This window comes from Canis aureus, chromosome 27, assembly GCF_053574225.1.
Source record: "Canis aureus isolate CA01 chromosome 27, VMU_Caureus_v.1.0, whole genome shotgun sequence".
In the NCBI taxonomy this organism is placed as follows: domain Eukaryota; kingdom Metazoa; phylum Chordata; class Mammalia; order Carnivora; family Canidae; genus Canis; species Canis aureus.
In genome coordinates this window covers 42,767,625-42,788,639 of record NC_135637.1, presented here as the reverse complement: position 1 = coordinate 42,788,639, position 21,015 = coordinate 42,767,625, and the positions used below count along the sequence as shown (strand labels likewise).

The 21,015-nt window shown below is 40.5% G+C and overlaps 1 protein-coding gene, 1 long non-coding RNA gene and 1 pseudogene across 2 annotated transcripts in view; all 3 read left to right on the top strand.

Annotated features, from left to right (window-relative positions):
* The window catches only part of LOC144299617 (small ribosomal subunit protein uS5-like), a 43,766-nt gene extending 32,628 nt beyond the window's left edge, over positions 1–11,138 (top strand). Inside the window, exons 4-5 of the mRNA XM_077875011.1 lie at positions 10,050–10,137; positions 10,530–11,138. Coding sequence (XP_077731137.1) covers positions 10,050–10,137; positions 10,530–11,077 — 636 coding nt within the window. The 3' untranslated portion in view covers positions 11,078–11,138. The remainder of the gene's footprint in view (positions 1–10,049; positions 10,138–10,529) is intronic.
* LOC144299571 (uncharacterized) overlaps positions 1–21,015 on the top strand; it is a 694,273-nt gene that overhangs the window by 207,353 nt on the left and 465,905 nt on the right. The window lies entirely within an intron of this gene.
* On the top strand, positions 18,458–19,768 carry LOC144299616 (zinc transporter 6 pseudogene; annotated as a pseudogene).

Here is a 21,015-nt window from a genome sequence, read left to right as displayed (position 1 = left end):
ATTTTTTTAAAGATTTTATTTATTTATTCATGAGAGACAGAGAGAGAGAGAGAAAGGCAGAGAGACACAGGCAGACTCGTGGGACTTGATCCTGGGTCTCCAGGATCATGCCCTGGGCTGAAGGCGGCGCTAAACCACTGAGCCACCTGGGCTGCCCATAACTACAATGATGAAATGATGACCATTCTCAGTGTGGAACAAATTCGAAATGTTTGGGCTGAATATTCTGTTGACTAAATTTTATTTTAAGAGTGGTTTGTTGTCCTCAAGCTTAAGAATGAATATTATCAATGGTAACTAAGCAGGTGCATCAAACTGATCTTTGATGATTTATATGCAATTTTGACTATGGTGCCTGGTTCCCATAGTTGTTGAGTAATTGATGTGTGTGGGGTCAGAGTATAGAATATTCTTAAATGGTTGAACTTAATCCCCTAATACTGGCACATTCCCATTCCAAGGACACACACACCTTGTGATCTATTGTCAGAGCCAGAATGCCTCTGTGTGGAGTCAGTTACTTATAGAAGAGCAATTTTTCTTTTTCTTTTTCTTTTTTAATTTTTTTTTAATTTTTCTTTTTCATGGGGAAACTGATCCACCTCAGTGTCTGATACAACTCCAGGTGAGTTTCCAGGGGTGTGTGGGGGGCTCTTGGTCAGAATTGGTCTTATGAAGGTTTTCGTAGACTATGATGGGAGAGGTTATTGCTGTTTTCGGCTTCAACTTAACCGTCATTAGACAAATAAATCCCTGATGATTCTCATCTGTTCCTCATACAGAACAGCCCAAATAAGAAGCATCTTTCCTAGAACCTGAGACTGTAAATCAAAGTGTATGCCCTTATAGTTTTTTTATTTTTTTATTTTTTATTTTTTTTAGTTTTTTTTTAAATTAATTAATTTATTTATTCATAATAAAATGTTATTTATTTATTCATAAATAAATTCATTTATTCATATATATTTATATTTATATAAACGAATAAATATAAATATTATTAATATTATATATATAGAGAGAGAGAGAGAGAGAGAGAGCGCGCAAGCACAGAGACCCAGGCAGAGGGAGAAGCTGGCTCCCTATAGGGAGCTCCACATGGGACTTGATCCCGGGCCTCCAGGATCATGTCCTGGGCTGAAGGTGGTGCTAAACCTCTGAGCCACCCGGGCTGCCCAGCCCTTGTGGTTTTGAACGGCTGCTAACATATGGGTCCCAAGTGTGTCTCCTCTGCCTGTGTCTTCCCAATATTTCTGGCGTGGCTCTTCTGGCAACCCTGCCTGTCTCTGACTCGACTTCAATTTTAGCAACTCTGAGGGATGACCGCCCCCATCTGAAGCCACTTTCCTGTAAATCTTAGAGACACCACATAAACCATATCTTAGGTCAAACTCTGAAAACGTCAACCTTTGATGAAAACCCATCCAGTTGTATTTTGGCCCATGTGAGTATCAACAAAAGGGGAAGAAATTTAGTTTGTAGAGATAACATGCTTCCAACAGCCAAAGGCCATCCTTTGCTGGATTTCCTTAGAATAACCTAGGCCGGCATCTTTCTTTCCTCTGCTAGGTTAGTAAGGCAGAGGGGAAGGGTTTTCAAAGTGTTGGAATGACAGGGGAGCTCTCAGTGCTGCCTTTAATTCTACGGTTGCCGCAACATAGTTCACCTGAGAAAGCAAGGAACTTTCCTGGAAAGCAATAAATCAATTGCTCTAAGTACCAAAGACATTGATACATATGTCCTTCGATTTTTTGTTTTTTTGTTTTGGTTTTTTGTTTTACACTCCTGAGTCCAAATGATACTGAAATTTATTTTTAATATTTTATGTTGGATTGCATCACCATGCTTATCTATGTAACATTCATAGATTAATTGCAGCAGGCAGACATATGAGATCTCTCTAATTGAATTCAGATCAAATCCAGACATTTCTCTAAGATTATAATTACACTGTGCATGCTGCAGTGCTTTGGAGAGCTTTTTGGAGACATAATGGGATGATGAACCTAAGTTTGAAATGGAAGGAAAACCCAAGAGAAGATGGTTTCCTTCGTACATGTGCTGGTACACATTCAGTCCTGCCTGTACTTAACAGTATTCGATAATCCAAGGAAGATGGATTTCATTGGATAATTTTATTTTTTTTATTTTTATTTTTTTCATTGGATAATTTTATTTTATTTTTAATTTTTTTTCATTGGATAATTTTAAACTGAAAGTTTCCCCTATCCTAAATTATACAAGCTAGAGAAAACTCAGACTATATATTTAAGACTTATAAAATATTCAACTCTGGCAAGTGTAAAGGGTTCAATCTTAATTTTCTTAATTTATTCATCATTGAGGAACCATTAATACAAGCTCTTTAAATTTTTAATGTGAAATTTTATAATCAGTACCTGTCAGTAAACTAGAAAGGAGATGATCTGATTTTCATACATAATTTAATGATCTATAAATGAGAACCTAAAATAATAGAAATTGAATAGTTGTTGGAAGATCAGATTCAGGTCTTAGTAACTGATATATTTAATGGAATAGCTTAAGTCCAATCTAACAAGTCCTTAAACAGAACATTTTACAGTTAGAACCATAATACTTTGCCCATTAAAACCATACATATGCATTTTTTTAAATTTTATTTATTTTATTTTTTAAATTATTTATTCATGAGAGATGTGGAGAGAGCAAAAGAGAGGCAGAAACACAGGCAGAGGGAGAAGCAGGCTCCATGCAGGGAGCCAGGGAGCCCGACGTGGGACTCGATCCCGGGACTCCAGGATCACGCTCTGGGCCGAAGGCAGGTGCTAAACCACTGAGCCACCCAGGGATCCCCATATACATTTTTAAATGGACATAGTCACAGTCATTTGTAGTCCCTAAAACAAAGTCATGATTGAATAAGTATTTTGTCATTTGTCAATTTAATGAATTTAATGTGTTGGCATTGTTTTTATAAAGATCACTGCAGGTGTTTTGATCATTACAGGTGTTTTCTTAGCTACTTCTTATTTACATTGCCCAGTTTCAGGAATAGGACTTAGGACTGGCGAGTATTTGGTGAGCTAGAGATGAACGCATGTGTTCTGACCTAAGTCAACTTTCCAGGACACCGTAGATACCGATATCAGTAAATAAGCACATCTGTAGAGACCATCATTTGTTGATCTATTAAAATATGTTGTCACACAATCCAAACATAACCCAATAACCTTTCTTCTTACCATTACTTCTTCAATCCTTTTACACGGTTTAAGTTTTCCTTCCTGTACAAGTGTTGTTTTTAAAATTTTCTATGGGAAAATGTAGTTTAAAAGATTGAGGATTAGGGGTTGAGACCTCTAATTCCAGACCTCCAACCTATATTCTAAATGGCCTTAAGTCATTTTGCCTTTTTCGGTTTTTCCTGAATTATGTGAAATAAGGGAGTGAGACTAGTATTAGAGGTTTCTGGTCCTGGCTATGTATTGAAATGTGGGCAGCGTGTGTTTTAGAGGCACTTGTTAATAATGGCAGAGTGGTTATTTAAGAAAAAAAAAATCTTAGAAATGCATGTAAATTCTTTTTATTTTTTGAAAGATTTTACTTATTTATTCATGAGAAGCACAGAGAGAGAGAGAGAGAGAGGCAGAGACACAGGCAGAGGGAGAAGCAGGCTCCATGCAGGGAGCCCGACGTGGGACTTGATCCCAGGACTCCAAGATAATGCCCTGGGCTGAAGGCAGCACTAAACCGTTGAGCTACCCGGGCTGCCTTAAATTTTTTATGAAGGAAATCACATCTGGGGTTTGCTTTCAAATAGTCTCCAGAAAGAAGGCGGGGGGAGGGGAAGAAAACCTAAGGAAAAGAAAAATGAAGGAAATAGGAGAAAAGGAACACCCCCCTCAAAAAAAAAATGAAAGTTTGTAATCTATAAAACAAGATGGTGCATAACTGTTGACACTGGTTAATTAGTACATGGGTTAAATCTCCATACATTTTGTAGGGTTGCAAAGTTCAATTAAGAACCAACTGTTGTGGGGATTCCCGGGTGGCTCAGCGGTTTAGCACCTGCCTTCGGCCCAGGGCATCATCCTGGAGTCCTGGGATCAAGTCCTACATCATCGGGCTCCCTGCATGGAGCCTGCTTCTCCCTCTGCCCCCCCACCTCTCATAAATAAATTAAAAAAAATGTTTTTTAAAAAACCAACAGATTTGGCTTAGGCTCCAATTCTACGAATTCTAGAGACTCTAATCCAGTACTCTGAATCTGTGGTTTCAAGTGTGGTGTCCAGACCTCTGACATCACCTGGGCACTTCTTCGAAATGCAGATAATCAGAATCCGCTCCAGAACTACTAAATCAGAAATCCGGAGTGACAAATGAACCATCGTGTAAGATTTTAATAATAGGACACACTGGGTATGGAGTATGTGGAAACTGGGCCCCAGTGATTAGTGCTTTTAGGAAAACATCCATGTGACTCTGCATAAAATTGAGAACCACATCTCCAGGAGGCCCTATTTTAGGTCTGTAGGTCTTTCTAATACAGAGGTAGCATGGAGAACCCCTGGACAAACTGATATCTGACCTCAAGGCCCCTAAAATTTCATTTAAAAAGAAAAGTTGAAATTCAATAAAAACTAGAATACACACACCTTACCCCTTGGGTTTGTTTTGTTTTGTGCTACAGGTTCCTCAAAAATAAGGAAAATGATTTTCATTGAATATTAAATAAGCTAATACATATATAAAACTTTAGACTAGTGCCCAATACGTGAGCTAAATAAACGTTAAGTTTTAGTTTCTGTTACTCACTTATATTACTTTGCAAATGTCCTCTGAAAATTTTACTATGAGAAAGGCCATAAAAATTACTTCTTAGAAAAATTCCATTTTGTACTTTCTAATGTGACTTATGCTAGTAACCAAGAAATTGCTTACTTGTAATGAAATTAATATTTTCCATAAATATTAACTCTTCTGTAAAGCAAATAATAGTAAGTCTTTTATCCCATCACTTTGGCAGACCTATATCAACATTTATTTCCTTTATAACTGATGGCGAGGTGGGTCAAAACCATTGGAATGACATTGTTTCCAGTTATGTAGAAACGAGAAGAATTTAAGCTTACCATTGTATCTCAGTGAGTAATTCTGTAATTACCTAAATGGATTCACTTTCCTTCAGTGCTGAGCCACGGATCATTATCTACTTCAAAATATTTTAGCTATAATTTTACATTTACTTTAAGTATCTGTCTCTAAAATAGGGTGATATGAACTCATAGGTTAGCCAAAGATGGCATTTTGATCACTAAAATTTTGATTTTTTTTTTCAGGTAAGTATGGGATTTGCTTGTCATTATTTCTTGTTTTACATTATTCACATTATTCCCCGTTTTACAAGTCCTTTAGTCTGTCATTAGCAAGTTGTAAAACATTAAACTCTGTGGGTGTAAAGTTTCTTCATCTGTAATACAAATATTTGGCTGAATCATTCTAAAGCCTAAGATGCTCAATAATTTTAATGAGAAGACAGCTGGCTTTTGTTGTAAATACATCCACAGTTAGTTTTATGACCTTTGATAAGTCATGTAAGCCTCAATCCCCACCTATGTAGGAGGGAGGATGGACCTAATGATCTCGGAAGTCTTTTAAAGTGTGTGTGTATCCACCCAGGCTCCACCGGTAGACTTTGAAAGCTACAGAATCCGATAAGCAAATAATATTTTAAAGGTTTTATTTGAAAGAGTGAGTGGGAGCGAGAGCATCAGTGTGGGGAAGGGCAGAGAGAAGCAGACACCCCACTGAGCAGGGAGCCCGACATCGGTCTCCATCCCTGGACCCCAGGATCCTGACCAGACACTCAACTGACTGAACCACCCAGGCGTCCCCAAGCAAATAATTTTGAAAGGCTGGTGGTTTGTGGGAGCCAAGTTTCTCATTGCTGGAGGGAGAAGTCTAGAACGGTCTGTGCATGATGAGCTTCTCTTTAGCTCACTGTAGATCTGGTCAGGTACATGGAGAAACACATGCAGAGAGAGATGTGCCTCCACTAGTGAGCTCACTAGGACTCAGACAAGGAACATGTTACAGGAGCCTGGAAAATCTGATTTTTCCAGAAAGCTAGAAAGTTCAGAAAACAAAGCCCACAGTCGTGGGGTTATATGAAGGGGACTCAGATGATTCCTGAAAGAGCTCCTGATGGCCAAATATGGAACGATGTGCACAATAGATTGACCTTGGTTAGTATAACCCAGAGTATAAAATAAATATCCTTACACCCATGCTGATAGAAAGAAAGAATCGAATAAGCAAGTGAGGAAGAGAAGATAAGCTTCTCCTATGGAAGAACCACAAAAAATTTTAGGAGTCCTCCAGTCTCTGGGGGGATGAAGGGATGTAACTCCCCCTCGTGAAGTGGGGCCTGGTAATGACTTCTCTACAAAAAGTACTATATGAAAAGGCAGGAAAATATGTTTACGGTGGATAAACCTGAACAGATGAACAGGGCACATTACCTCTGTGGTTGTCCTCCCCAAAACCAGAAACCCCAACTGAACCATGGGGAAACAGTTAAAGGATCTCAGCTGAGGAGCATTCTACAAAATACCTGACCCATATACTTTAGAATTGTCACGGGCATCAGAAACAAAGTTTGAGAAACTGTCACAACAAACGTGACAACAAACGCGTGGTGTCCCAGATGGCAGGCTGGAGCGATGAAAGAGTAAGAAGGACCTTGGGTATCAACTAGAAAATCTAAATAAAGCATGAACTTAAGATTAAGATAGTAGATCGATACTGATTCATAGTTGTGACAAATGAACCATCGTGTAAGATTTTAGTAATAGGACACACTCGGTATGGAGTTTGTGGAAACTCTGTCCCCAGGTTTTCTGAAAATCTGAAAATATTCCAGGGCATCTGAGTGGTCCGTCGGTGAAGTGTCTGCCTTCGGCTCAGGTCATGATCTCAGGATCCTGGGATTGAGCCCCACATCGGGCTCCCTGCTCAGCGAGGAGTCTGCTTCTCCCTCTCCTGCTGCCTTCCCCCTCCCCCGCTCCTGTGTGCTCGCTCTATCAAAATCTCTAAATAAAAATATCCCCGAATTAACATTTTTATTAAAAGAGTTGAAAATGCTGAACTCAACTACTAACTCGGGATTTATAATGTATTCACCAGTTTGCAAGATACCAAAGTTTACCCCCACCCCCGGGTGTTTATTTTAAAATTTTTTTCATAAAGACATTATTTTTGGGTATTTAAACTCCTCCTAGACTTCAAAGATAGTACACGAGTACTGTTTGAGATGCTGGCTTTGAGACAGGAATGGAGGTGACTGGAAATTACAGTTGAGAGTTGAAGAGGCTCTGTGGGTATCTTGATAATGTGTTCCTCTCGGGAGCCAACTCCCCAGAATGCCAGAAGGGTCCCTCCAGGATTGCAGAGACATTGGGAAATCTGGCTTCCTGGGAGATGTGCATGGGTTTTGAGGTTTTGAACATGTTCTGTAAGGATGTCCTGTATTTCTATTTTTAACTTCACTCACAACCGTCTTCCATTCGTCCTCTTATCAACCACCCCCTTGATGCTTCAGAGTGACGTTGTTGCAAATTAGCGTGAAGATTAGATGCGAAACTGTACAGCCATCGTTGAGAGAGAAGTAAGCAAGGATGTATTCTAGGGAGGAGTTATCTTTTGAAATGGGAAAAAAAAAATTAGTAATTTTGCTGGCTTGTTTCAAGCAGGAAAGCACAGCTGAATATTCCCTACCTCCTCCCTACCTCCCCACCCAGCTGACAGCTCTTCAGTTCACCTCCCTCTTGCAGACAGCCTGCCACCGTCTGCCCCTCACTTTCCCTACACTCTCCCTCAGGGAAGCTGAAATGTCAGCTCTGACTCTGCAAGAGATTGATTCTCCGTCCGGCCTTCATTTCGGCTTTACACCATTCCTCACTCTGTTGTTTGGATGTGCGTATGCAGTTATATTAACACAGCTGTAAGAGAGGCATGCGATCGGTGTTTTTTAATCCAGCTCAGTCGTCTCCCAGAATTAGTCAGGGAGGGAACTGGTTACCTATGGTGGTCTGATTCCCCTCCCTGCCCTCTACCTATTAAGAAAAACAAACAAACAAACAAAAAAAAAAACAAAAAAAACAAGGCAGGACAGCTTGCAAATTTCCGGTGGCTCAGTTCCAAGTGATGGGGAGGCATTGAGGTTGAATCCATTCCTACAAACTACTTGGCCCTGCTCTACCTGTCAGATCAGTGAAGTTTAGGGAATAGGTTGCTTTTCACTGTAAAAATCAAGTGTACAATAGATTATGGTGGAGAAAACTTCCATTTAATTTTTCAGTGAAAATATGGTTTCTGGGGGGTATGAGCTTTTGATAACCAATGTTAAGTTCCCATTCACATCTAGTCGGATGCTGATGGAGAGTCTCTGTGATTATACCTATAGGATAACATTCAGGAATTGAAACCTGCTTAGTAACCCCACAGAATATCCAAACCTGAATTTTGTTTGAAAATCCTATGTGAAAAAAAAGAAAAAGAAAAGAAAAAAAGAAAATCCTATGTGAGACCTGTCCTTCCAGGTGGATAGAAGTCTTATTTGGGATCTCACTGGAGCTGAGAACAAATGAAGCCATCACTTAGCCTTGGGGTCGGAAAGTCCAAGAAGAGTCACAGGGGGCTGACCCGTGGAAAGGGATCAATGGAAGAGTAACACTGATGAAAATTAAGCACAGAAATGCAGATCGACCCTAGATAAGGATCTGTTCCTAAGAGTTATTAGACATCTGCATAGAATCCAGTAGACTAATGTGGCTGAAAAAGGATGATAAACATAAGAGGGGGGGCACAATTTATAGAAATTATGCCTTGTGGGAAAGACTGATATTTCACCTGTTTGTAACAGGAACATCAGGCAAAAATCCTCCTGTCCAAATGACAAAAGTTAGGAAGAAAGTGGTGTCAGGAGCAGCCCTCTGCTTCACAGGGTGTTTTCCTTGAGGAAGCAGACATGAGCTCTGATGTAGAAGCAGGTTGTGCATTCAGCAATAAAATATTGGAGTCAATGCATTTTATTTTTTTAAAAAGATTTTATGTATTTATTCATGAGCAACACTGAGGTCAAGACCCAGGCAGAAGGAGAAGCAGGCTCCCTGTGGGGAGCCCGATGTGGGACTCGATCCCAGGACCCCCAGGATCATGACCTGAGCCAAAGGCAGATGTTCAACCCAGGCATCCTGGACCAAGGCATTTCAAATAATACCCATAAATGACCTAAGAAAGAAGACCTATTTAGCTGCAGTCAGAAAAGGAATACGAGGCAAGCAAAGACCAATAGTAACTAAGCCAAAACTTGGCATCTGAGAACGTTTTATTAAGGAGAACGTCGCGTTCTCGTCTACGAAGTCCTAGATTCCAACAACTGGTTCCTCAGGAAATGTGACAAAAGTTATCAAGGCTGGAGAGGAATGATTCTGTTACATTAAACTGGAAAGCGTACAGAATTAAATACAGAACGCGTATTTTTGTGTTTGGGGGTCTTTCTCCTGTTTGGAAATTTGGCAAATAAATTGCTAATGCTTTTTATAGATACTGCCCCATAATCGGAATGCGCTCCAACAAGACAGGTCAGTAGGAGACTTTATGGCTTGTGGCAGCTGCATATGTTTATAAGAGTCCTTCAAGTATCACGGAGTGATGTAGGCTAAAATCAAACTAGCCAGCTGTCTCCTGTATCCTAGTTGACAGCTAGGGGATATGTTGTTAGTGAATTCCCGTATGTCAAGAATTCTCAAACTTGTCTAACAGTAGATTTTCCCCGTTCAAACAAAGCATTTTCTGTGGCTGCCACGTAATCCCCAACAAAGGGGATTGCCTACAGAAAGGAGAGAGTGCCAAGTTCCAGTTGTGTGTCCTGGGCCAGAATGCACAGCCTATGGCCTGCAACATCACACCCCTGCGTAGAGCCACAGTGGAGTGTGTGAAGGACCAGTTTGGCTTCATTAATTATGAAGTAGGAGATAGCAAGAAGCTCTTTTTTCCATGTGAAGGAAGTTCAAGATGGTATTGAGCTACAGGCTGGAGATGAAGTGGAATTCTCGGTGATTCTCAATCAGCGCACTGGCAAGTGCAGTGCTCGTAATGTTTTTTGTTTTTTTGTTTTTTTTTGTTGTTGTTGTTGTTGTTTTTTCAGAGGAAAGAAAGGTTTCATACAACACAGTATCAAAAAAAGTAAAAGGAACACACTAAATGCACAAACTGGTGGCAAATAAGTCCATAGCCTATTGTGATAGGTCCTTCCAGCATCGATCAGGTTTCTTCTCCATCTGTTATCTCAAGGTTATTTCCAGATGTGGCGACTTTTGAATAAGAGTCTCTCACAGTAGGGTGGACAGGTTTCAATCATTGGTTTCTGGATCTGTTTGTGCCATGTAGGCATCCACCTCGGCATCCAGGTGTCCTTTTGTTTTCGACATGTATGCATCCAACTGGTTGCCCAGCTGCTCCTTGGTCAGCACAGGGCGAGTGAGGGCACCTGTCCCTCGTCCACGGCCAGCGGACCAGGTTCAAGGCATTTGTTGCCATCGGAGATTACAACGGACACGTGGGTCTGAGCGTCAAGGGCTCCAAGGAGGTAGCCACTGCCATCCGTGGGGCCATCATCCTGGCCAAGCTTTCCATCGTCCCCGTGCGACGAGGCTACTGGGGGAACAAGATCGGCAAGCCCCACACTGTCCCATGCAAGGTGACTGGTCGCTGTGGTTCTGTGCTGGTGCGTCTCATCCCTGCCCCCAGAGGCACTGGCATTGTCTCAGCCCCTGTGCCCAAGAAGCTACTGATGATGGCTGGTATTGACGACTGCTACACTTCGGCCAGGGGCTGCGCTGCCACCCTGGGGAGCTTTGCCAAGGCTACTTTTGATGCGATCTCCAAGACCTACAGCTATCTCACCCCTGATCTCTGGAAAGAGACTGTGTTCACCAAGTCCCCCTATCAGGAATTCACTGACCATCTTGTAAAGACCCACACCAGAGTCTCCGTGCAGAGGACCCAGGCTCCAGCTGTGGCTACCACATAGTTTTATACAAGAAAAATAAAAGTGAATTAAAGCTTGTTAAAAAAAAAAAAAAAAAAAAAAGGTAAAAGCAGGTGCTTTGATTGAAGTGGGGGTGAGAGGTATAATTTCGACCACTCGCGCCCCCCCCATCAGATTCTGCAGTGGTGCCACGTAAACTTTGGGGGACTCTGGGCTTCTCTGGAATGTAACTACATAACCTCCTGCACCCAAAATCCTGCATTGTATATTAGTTATTTTCTTGCACGTCATTTGAAAGCCTTTGGGAAATCATTGACCTTCTCTCCACCCCGCTAATTTTAGAAGTAATGGCACATGATAAAAAATGCAAGTCTAAATATATAGTAAAAAAAAAAAAGAAAGTCATATAAAAATGACTCTGTTGCCCATTTTATATCCCTGTTGTAGTCCCCAGTTTATTGATAGTTTCTGTGGATCTTTCCAAAAATATTCCACGCACGTGTCTGCACACATATGTGCATATATACACATCCCATTCCCCCTTTTTGAGTGGGAAAGTAAAAACCATACTGACTTGTACTTTGCTTTATGCACCTAAGAATAAATATTAGAGTTCTCTGTGTTTGAGTATATACTTAGAGCTATTAAACATTGTGTAAAATTTCAATATTTGAGGGTCAATATTTTACCAATCATTAACAGACTCCATGTTTAGACTACAATATCTATTGTGATCTAACGACCATATTTTCGGAAATATTTACAAATGTGTGCAAACAGTTATGTAGGGTGGAGAATTTGCAGAAATGCCCCCCAACGAGCGGTGGAGACGACAATCCACGGTGGCGTGAGAGGGATGGTACCTCCATCTCTGCCAGCATGCGCTGTGCCATCAAATCTATTTTATCTTCATCAGAGATCTGAGAATACCAAATCTTCTTTTTTTTAATTTTAAGTTGCATTCACTAATAGCTAGTAGACTGTATTTTCATATATTTCAAAGCCATTTCATTTTTTCCCCTATAAACTGCCTGTTCATGTCATTATCCCAATTTCTAATTAATTTTTTCCTTTTTTTTTCCTCTTTTTTTTCTAATTTATTTATAAGCACCTTCCTAATATTAAGGAAACTACTCCTTTCTATATAGTTTGGGGAACAAAAAGTCTAACACTTTCTGTTTTTTTTTTAATGGTATTTATGAGTTTATATTGAACTTTTATATGGTTTTTGATTTTGATGTAAAAACTGTGCGTTGTTATTAACGTCAGACTTTTTTTTTATATATATATTATCAAGTGGTCCAGGTAGAATGAACCATCGAAAGAATTTTCCTTTGTTTCCAGGAAAACATTGTATACCTGGAATAGTAAGTAATGTTTCTTCCCTTTCAGTAACAAGAGATATATAGTCTCTTAACTTTCCTTTTTGATTCATGGTGGTTCTAAGTTTCATGATCGAGTTTAAGAGTCAAATTTGTGTTTGCCGTCGTTTTTAGTATATTTTATCCTCCACTTCACAATACGCTTCTAACTATAGATTCATAGTTTGGGGGCAACTTAATACAATTTTCTGTGTTTTTTCTGTGTTTGTGTGGCTTGAGATTTGTAGGTAGGGGAGGGTGTGTGTGTCGGTCGGCTGGTGGGAGGGCAAGTGGGAAACGAGGAGACAGATCTGTTCCAAGCAGCCATGAAGTTATTAACTACGATTAAAATTTTAAGGGTTTTTGTCTTGGAATTAGAAGCACGTGTGTCCTGATTATCTATTTCAACACAATAAGCTGCTACAAAAGAACGATATGACATCGTTAATGATTTGGGGCTTGGTGGGTGGAAGTAGGCTACTGTCTCTAGGCCCCATGTGCCCTGGCAGCTCTAGCTGGTGGACCTCTGTCACCTGGATCGAGATGGCTGCACTGAGTGGACTCCTTCATGTGACTAACTGGACCTCCTCCACAGCCTGGTAGTCTCAGGAAAGTGAGATTTCTTACATGGTGACATAGAATTCCAAGACATCCAAGGAGAGAAAACCTAAACCTTGGACCTCAATGAAAGGACCGTCCAAGGATTTGGGACTGTCTTTAATCTCGGTGCCATGTGACCAGAGGGTATTACTTGGGATGAGTCACTTAAGACTGTATACATATGTACACAGTTGCAAGGGCCATGCAGTGCCCCACTGCACCGAATGTCATCCTATGCGTGCACTAAGGCATTTCCTACCCCTTAGTCCATCTCCTCACAGCTATATTAGGTGGCTATTATAATTTCCCCTTTTTTCTTTTCTTTTCTTTTCTTTTCTTTTCTTTTCTTTTCTTTCTTTCTTTCTTTCTTTCTTTTCTTTTCCTTTTCTTTTCTTTTCTTTTCCTTCCTTTTTTTTTTTTTTTTTTTACATATTTGGAAATAGAGGAATTTGTCTTCAGTTAGATAGCTTCTAAAATTCCCAGGTGTAGCTGGAATTTTATTTAGTGACATAAGAAAAATTTTTTTTCCTGGAAATTGCCAGGATGGTGTGATTATTTGAGGAAGGGGCTCAGGAGGGGATGTATGTATCTAAGTGCTCATAGATTCACAGAATCATAGAAATTTTGAGTATGGTAGACACGTATGCATTACCTTAACATCATTTTTTTCATGATAAAAAAAATGCATTAGCAGGAAAATGGGAAATGCAGTGCTACAAAGGTGGGTGGCTTTAGACAGACAGACGAGACCTGTAGTCCTGCCTCTGTACCTTCTTGCTCTGAGCTTCTGAACACAGTCAGCTTTGCTTTCTCTGCCTAGGCCACAGTTTTCTCATCCAGCATAAAACACTGCCCCAAAGCTTAGAGGCTTCCGACAGCAAAGGCTTACTCTATCTATGGACTGTGTGTGTTACCTGGGAGGTTTTTCTGCCAATCTCACTCAGATTTGCTCAGAAATTGCTTGCTTGCCTGAGCCCAAGCACCCCTGGGACAGCTGAATCTTCTGGAGCCTTCCTGTGAGTGGCCTTCCGCTGCAAGCTCCCTCACTGCATGGCCCCTCAAGGTCCCAAGAGCACAAAGGCAGAAACTGAGATCCTGTTGAAGTCAGGCCCTGGGACTCCCACGATGTTACTTCTCCCACCATCTCCTAACAAAAACCAGATTCAAGGTGCAGCGACATAAGTTCCACTTCTCCGTGGTGGGAGTTGCAAGTTAGATGTGGCCGTATTTCATCTATAAATCTCTGAAATGGAAAAACCTAAAATAAATCCCAAAAATGCCATAACAAAAAAAAAAATAATATACATAAAATGTCTAATGTGGCATCTAGATTTTCAATATGTTTTCAACAAACATCTTCTGTTTTGGGCATTGTCGTTGTTTTTGTGTTGTTGTTTTTTGTTTTTTGTTTTGTTTTGTTTTGTTGTTTTGTTTTGTTTTGAGATCTCCCGGGTGTCCAGTCACTGACAAATTTGGAGTCTCCAATCAGCTTCTGGGACACACGGTTGTATGCTTCAGACACTGGCTCTGGTAGCTACGAACTTCAGATGCTGCTTTGAAGTCAAAATTAATTTAGTTTTGGGCTGCTCCCTCGCCTGTTCCCACCGCTGGTTTCGCCGTCTGCTCCACTCCTTGGTTTTCCCTCTAGCAGACACCCCCACCTAACATAAGCACACGTTCATTGATTTCCCCTCACTTCTAGAATGTGATCTTCCAGAGATGAGTAACTTTGTATGCTTGCTTTCCTTCGGGAAGTGGGTGGGGGCCTAGAAACAGAGAGCTAACAGGTGTTCAGTACATGTTGGGTGAACGGAAGCAGGAGTGATGACTCCACCTGTTGCAAAGCCCGTGCCGTGTTAACGAAGAGCGACACAAGCAATTGAGCACGTCTGACATGGATTTTCTTGTAAAGGTGAATTAACCAAACTTGTTTAACCTCCATAGCTTTTTGAATATTTGGTTTTCTTCAGCTCAAATTTGTATTGCAGAGAGCTCTCCTCACCCCAGGGGGAAAAAAGATACCTACTGAGCAGCTCATCGTTCCTTTATGAATATTTTAAACCCTCCTGGTATAGGGACACCTGGGTGACTCAGTGGTTGAGCATCTGCCTTTGGCTCAGGTCGTGATCCCGGGTTCCTCAATCATCATACTCCCTGTGGGGAGCCTGCTTCTCCCTCTGCCTGTGTCTCTGCCTCTCCCTCTCTCTGTCTCTCATGAATGAATAAATACAATCTTTAAAAAAATTTAAAAAAAAATTCCTGGTGTAAATCAAGTGCATCATAACCTCAGATAGCTTTCTTTTTTAAAAAACGCAGTATTTTTTAGCTCTTGGTTCAATGTCAAAGAACTTGTATTATGTTCAAGAAGCCCCACCAGTCCTAACATGCCTTCTGAGGTTCCTCTGAAATACCATAATGACTGTTTTCTCTTTACATACTTGTTTAAGGAGTCAGATTTAGTGATTGTTTAAAAGCATCTATGAATAATACCTCATTATAAAGGGCTTTTTGAGGGCATGTATTGCAGTTAATATAGAAACCCGGGCGGGTTACTTTGCTTGAAATCTAAAGGATAAACCCAAGAGGCTTCACAATCAGACAAGATTATTATTTTAAAAAGTCATTCTCGGTGGAAAATACTACCTTACTAAAATCTCTCTCTTTAGGGGGCACTTGATGGGATGAGCACTGGGTGTTTTTCTATATGTTGGAAAATTGAACACCAATAAAAAATAAATTAATAAAAAAAATCTCTCTCTTTAGATGGAACAAAATGACTTAGTACAGAATGGGAGATTTCAAGACAAATATTATACAAATACCTTTTTAATCTCACTTTTATTAATTTAGCTGATATAAGTGAAGATGATCGATCTCAGTAAGCATTAAACTTTTTAAGGTTAATTAGACCTTTTCATGAACAAATATTAAACCTTTTCAAAGTAAAGGATATGATGTAAATACATGCTTTTTTTTCCATGCTTTTTTTTTTTTTTTTTTTTTTTTGGTTCTAAAGAGTCTGGAGGGTTCTTTGGAAGTAAAAATGCCTTTAAAGACTACTTCTCTGCCATACTTAATATTAGCCTGAAAAGTCTTTTTCTCCCGTTCATGAATCTCTCCCTGGATTTGAAAATTGAACAATGATGAAGATAGAACCAATAGAATGATCTTCAGTTTTCAGCAGAACTGCTGAAGCTCTGAGACCGCACATCACCCAGGCGGACTGCGCAGTGGGTGTGTAGCTGAGCCCAGACTCGAATCCGGGGGGTCTGACTTCTCCTCCACGGGCTCACCACCCCTAATCGGGACCCTACAAAGTAGGTGCTATTAGCCTCATTGTTCAGATGGCAAGACTGAGGTTAAAAGGGGCACCTCGCCTGCCCAAGGTCATAGAGCTGACCTCTGGCAGAGCGGACAACTGAACCTACATTTGTTTGGGTCCATGACACGTGGGCTTTCCTTCGTGCTCCTCACCTGTCCTCACTATGTCATGGGGACACGGATCTATTGGTGTTTTCAGGAGCTTCCCCCAAACCCTACTGCACTAAGCTGCAGGGCTTGAGCAGGTGTGGAGTGGTGTAGGTGCTGCCTGGATATAACCCCTTCTGCTCTGATTAGCCAATATCTCTCATCCCTGGTTTTGGGGGATTTGTTTTTTAACATTCTTGAACCACTGTACCAGCAGGAACCGCATGGAAAATACTGATGGGCTCCGGTGTCATCTGCTCCTCCCCAAGTCCAAGAGGCTCATGTTTTTATTCTTAACAAAATTATTTCATTGATTTTTTTTTTCTTTCAAATCCCAATAAAGTAGAAAGCCCAAGAGACTGTGAGCATCGCCACTGGGAGCAAGGACTTTGAAATGATTTGTGACTGTGCTTCAGACAGAGGGGGTAAGGAATTATTTCCTGTAAGGATGATGCTGATTTTCATCTTTAAAAACAGATCTTGCCAGGACAGAAGCTATGTTCATTCCTCATAAGCCAAAATACCTTTGTCATATATATGGGTGCTCAGATTCTTTTTTAAATCATCTTTCTGAGAGCTTATTTGGCCAAGAATTAGAACTAGACAGCATTTGTGAATAAGTGACTATCTGTTCCAATTGCTCAGTTCAGGTTCATTAAAGACAGAATGGAATAGAGCACCCACAGTTCCGTTCTGGGGGCCATGGACTGAATTAGCAGAGAGATCAGAAAAAAAAACGGTTTTCTGTTCAGGTAGAGAACTTTCAGGTAGAGAATCTAGTTCTTAGATTCTTCTCCATCTACACCCCTTGTTCTATTAAGTGGTTCCATATATATCATTTTAATTACACTGGGATTAATAATCACATTCCGATACTAACATATTAATTCTCTGATGTTGAGTTAGAAATAAGATGAAGTTTACGAAGAGCTTTTAGTAAAAGAATGCATCTGAAGAACGGTTAGGGCTCAAGGTTATGGACCTCAAGGGGAATGACTAGGGCCCCTTGTGACCCAAAAAATAATTTTTATTTTTTATTTTTTATTTATTTTTTAAAAAATTTATTTATTTATTCGTGCATGACACACACACAGAGAGAGAGGCAGAGACACAGCAGAGGGAGAAGCAGGCTCCATGCTGGGAGCCTGACACGGGACTCGATCCCGGGTCTCCAGGATCACACCCTGGGCCGAAGGTGGCACTAAACCACAGAACCACCCGGTCTGACCCCAAAAATATTTTTTTTTCCAAAAATAATTTTTAATTTAAATCATTGCATCATTATCAAATATGGACCTTTAAATAGTTTAATTGAAAATACTTGCCTTAGGGCACCTGGGTGGCTCAGTCAGGGAAGCGTCTGCCTTCAGTTCAGGTCATGATCCCATGCTCCTGGGATTGAGTCCTGCATCCTGCTTCTCCCTCTCCTCCCCATTTGAGGTCTCTCTCACTATCTCTGTCTCTCTCTCTCTCAAATAAATTTTAAAAACAAAAGGAAATGTTTATCTTAAGGTCATGTGAGTTTAGGAAAATCCTATGTTATAGAAAAAAATTGCTTATAAGCTGTCAAATATCACATAGCCTATAACCTTTCTTGAGTCACTGTATTTTGCATATGATAACATTTGCCTAACACATTTACTTTCTGGAAATGTACAGAATTTTTTTCTATCATGTCATTCTTTGTCTTGAGCTTCATCATAATAGCACGTGTTACGATTTCCTACATCAAAGGTGATTTTCACTTAGGATTTAGCATAGTTGTTGAGTCTGTGAACACGTATCCTTTCCACATCTTTGATCCACAGTGGGCGTCCTGCGTTAGCACAATGGAGAGGAGATTCCCAAATCTGATCTATTCTAGGTCTTAATTCCATCCACTTTTTAACAAGATACCACAAAAGTACTGCTTACCGTTAAAGGTTGGAACAATCACTTGAGGGAAAACCAGCTCACGGAGCATCTTCTGGCAGGAGCTGTGCTGTTCCTTATCATGTGAACAATTCATCTCTTTAGATAACCACGATCATCTTTTTTTTTTTTTGGCAAGTTATAGGAATTTAGACTTGTAGCCACTAACTGACTGAAGGACCTGGAAGGTCTTGCTCTTTGGTGCAGTAAACCCAATAAGTCCTGACGTCCTGCTCACGGGGCTCAGTTCCACCAACGGTATAGCTTTACCTGCCGTCCTTACTTGACCACTTGATCTTTTCAGTTTAATGACATGTTTGGCAAGTTACTGGGTAGTGATGAGGAAACCCAACCCTGTCTACTCGGATTTGAAGGATTAGAAGGCTGGGCTGTATTTGTTTCCACAGCCCTGGCGTACCTCTCCTGGGAGCTCTCTTTAGTGTTTAAGAAGGCTTTATAGAGCGGCCTGAGATGCACATGGGAAGATTATTCATTGGTACGTCTATGCCTCTTTCTTTTAACTGATTCTTGATGCTTATGTGGAATAAACATTTCTCTTGTGGCTCCGAAGCCGCTAGGACGAGTTGGCTTCAAGAGCATGTTGGGGTTCTTAGTAGAAGCTTGTGGAATTATTCTAGGACTTAGTGTCTTCTTTCCCTGAATGCATCCATATATTGTGACTCATCTTGCTGGGGCATTTGCTCTTTGTGTTCCATATATGCTAATTGAAATTAATAACTAGTTCGCTGCCATGGCCACAGCTCTGGTGACATCTGGCACCGTGGATCGCATGAGCGTGTACAGTGTGCAAGCATTACACCAGACCGAACACCACCCGTGCTATTGGTCAGTTGGGCGGGCTTATCAGAGAGCTGTCTACCTTGGGTGGAGCTTTAGAAGTTCAAAAGGAGCATGTTTCGTCCCTAGGTTGTGGCTCATTGGCTGGATTAGGGCATAGGGAAGAATTTGACAAGATGCAAATGAACACATGGTTCTTGCTCACGTGACCAACAGGCTGTACACAATAATGTCTACTTTGTGCAGATTCTCAGGGGCGACTGGATTAGATCTGCCTTCCTGTCTGGGCCTGTCACAGCCAATGTCCTCGCATAATTCCAATGCCTCCTTTAAAGGGTACTGATGATTCAAATCCCATCACGTTGACTCCAGCTAAACCCAGTATTCCAGAATGTTCGTTTAACACCCCCGGAAAAGCTGTGAGCCCCGTTATTCTTCTAAAACCCCCAAGACTTTATGGCTTGGGTCATAATCATGGACACACACCTTATGGTAGCATGCTTAATCAAAGACTTGGAATTGCAGGATTCAGGACTGGTTTTAAAACGTGCCAAGTAGATCTGGAACTAACAATGGAGACTATGATGTACCGTAATTTGATTTATTTTTATGAGAAATATTGACTCCTTGACTTTCAATTTATTTAGTAATCCAACTGCATTGACTGTTCAATCATTTACTCAAAATGGTAGAGAATGGGTTTGTCCACATTACATGAAACTGATGAAACTATATTTTTGAAGAATGTATTTGGGGCTGTGAGAATTTTCTAAATGTTATAGAGTTTAAATAGGCTCCCCTTAGGAAGAGTGTTTCTCTAAATTTGAATTTTACTATTTTTGGTTTTGTAGTTGACTGCAGTGTGATAGATACTATCTAGATAAGAGAACTACTTGAGGGAGCAGATCTGTCACGTTATTAAAAATATAATTTCAGTGAAATTTATAAACATGCTTCTTAAATAATAAACACTTTAGGAAAGGGAAAATATGTCCATTCTAAAAGTAAAGGTCTCTTTTATGTCTTGCAAAAGAAGACCAAAAATTTTTACCAGAATTTTTTTTTTTAAGATTTTATTTATTTATTCATGAGACACAGAGTGAGAGAGAGGCAGAGACACAGGCAGAGGGAGAAGCAGGCTCCATGCAAGGAGCCTGACGTGGGGCTCGATCCTGGGACTCCCAGGATCACACCCTGGGCCAAAGGCGGCGCTAAACTGCTGAGCCACCCAGGGATCCCCTTTTTACCAGAAATTTTAGAACATATTTTACTATCTAGAATAATTTTAAAATTTTAATCAATTTTTATAGTTTTTCTCATTAAAATATTTCAGTACTTTCATAGATAATCTCTGGTTCTCAAAGTGTTTTATTTTGGTTAGATGAATACCAAATCCTTTCATAGTGTGCATGAAAGAATTCCAGTTTTCTATCTTACATTTAATCAAATACTGAAATAATTTTTAAAAAGACATAATAAAAAATACCCCAAATATTGACATAATGATGGAATATCTTTTTTTGTCACCTTTTCATTGGTTGACTTTGGAATCTCTCTTTATGAACAAAATACCAAATACATTACAGAATACATGGGATTCCATGCATAATAATATGGGATTTGATATTTTTTCTGCTTCTTCCTCTGCCTATGTCTCTGCCTCCCTCTGGGTCTCTTGTGAATAAATAAATAAAATCTTTAAGGGCAGCCTGGGTGGCTCAGTGGTTTAGTGCCACCTGCGGCTCGGGCCGTGATCCTGGAGACCTGGGATCGAGTCCCACATCGGGCTCCCTGCATGGAGCCTGCTTCTCCCTCTGCCTGTGTCTCTGCCTCTCTCTCTCT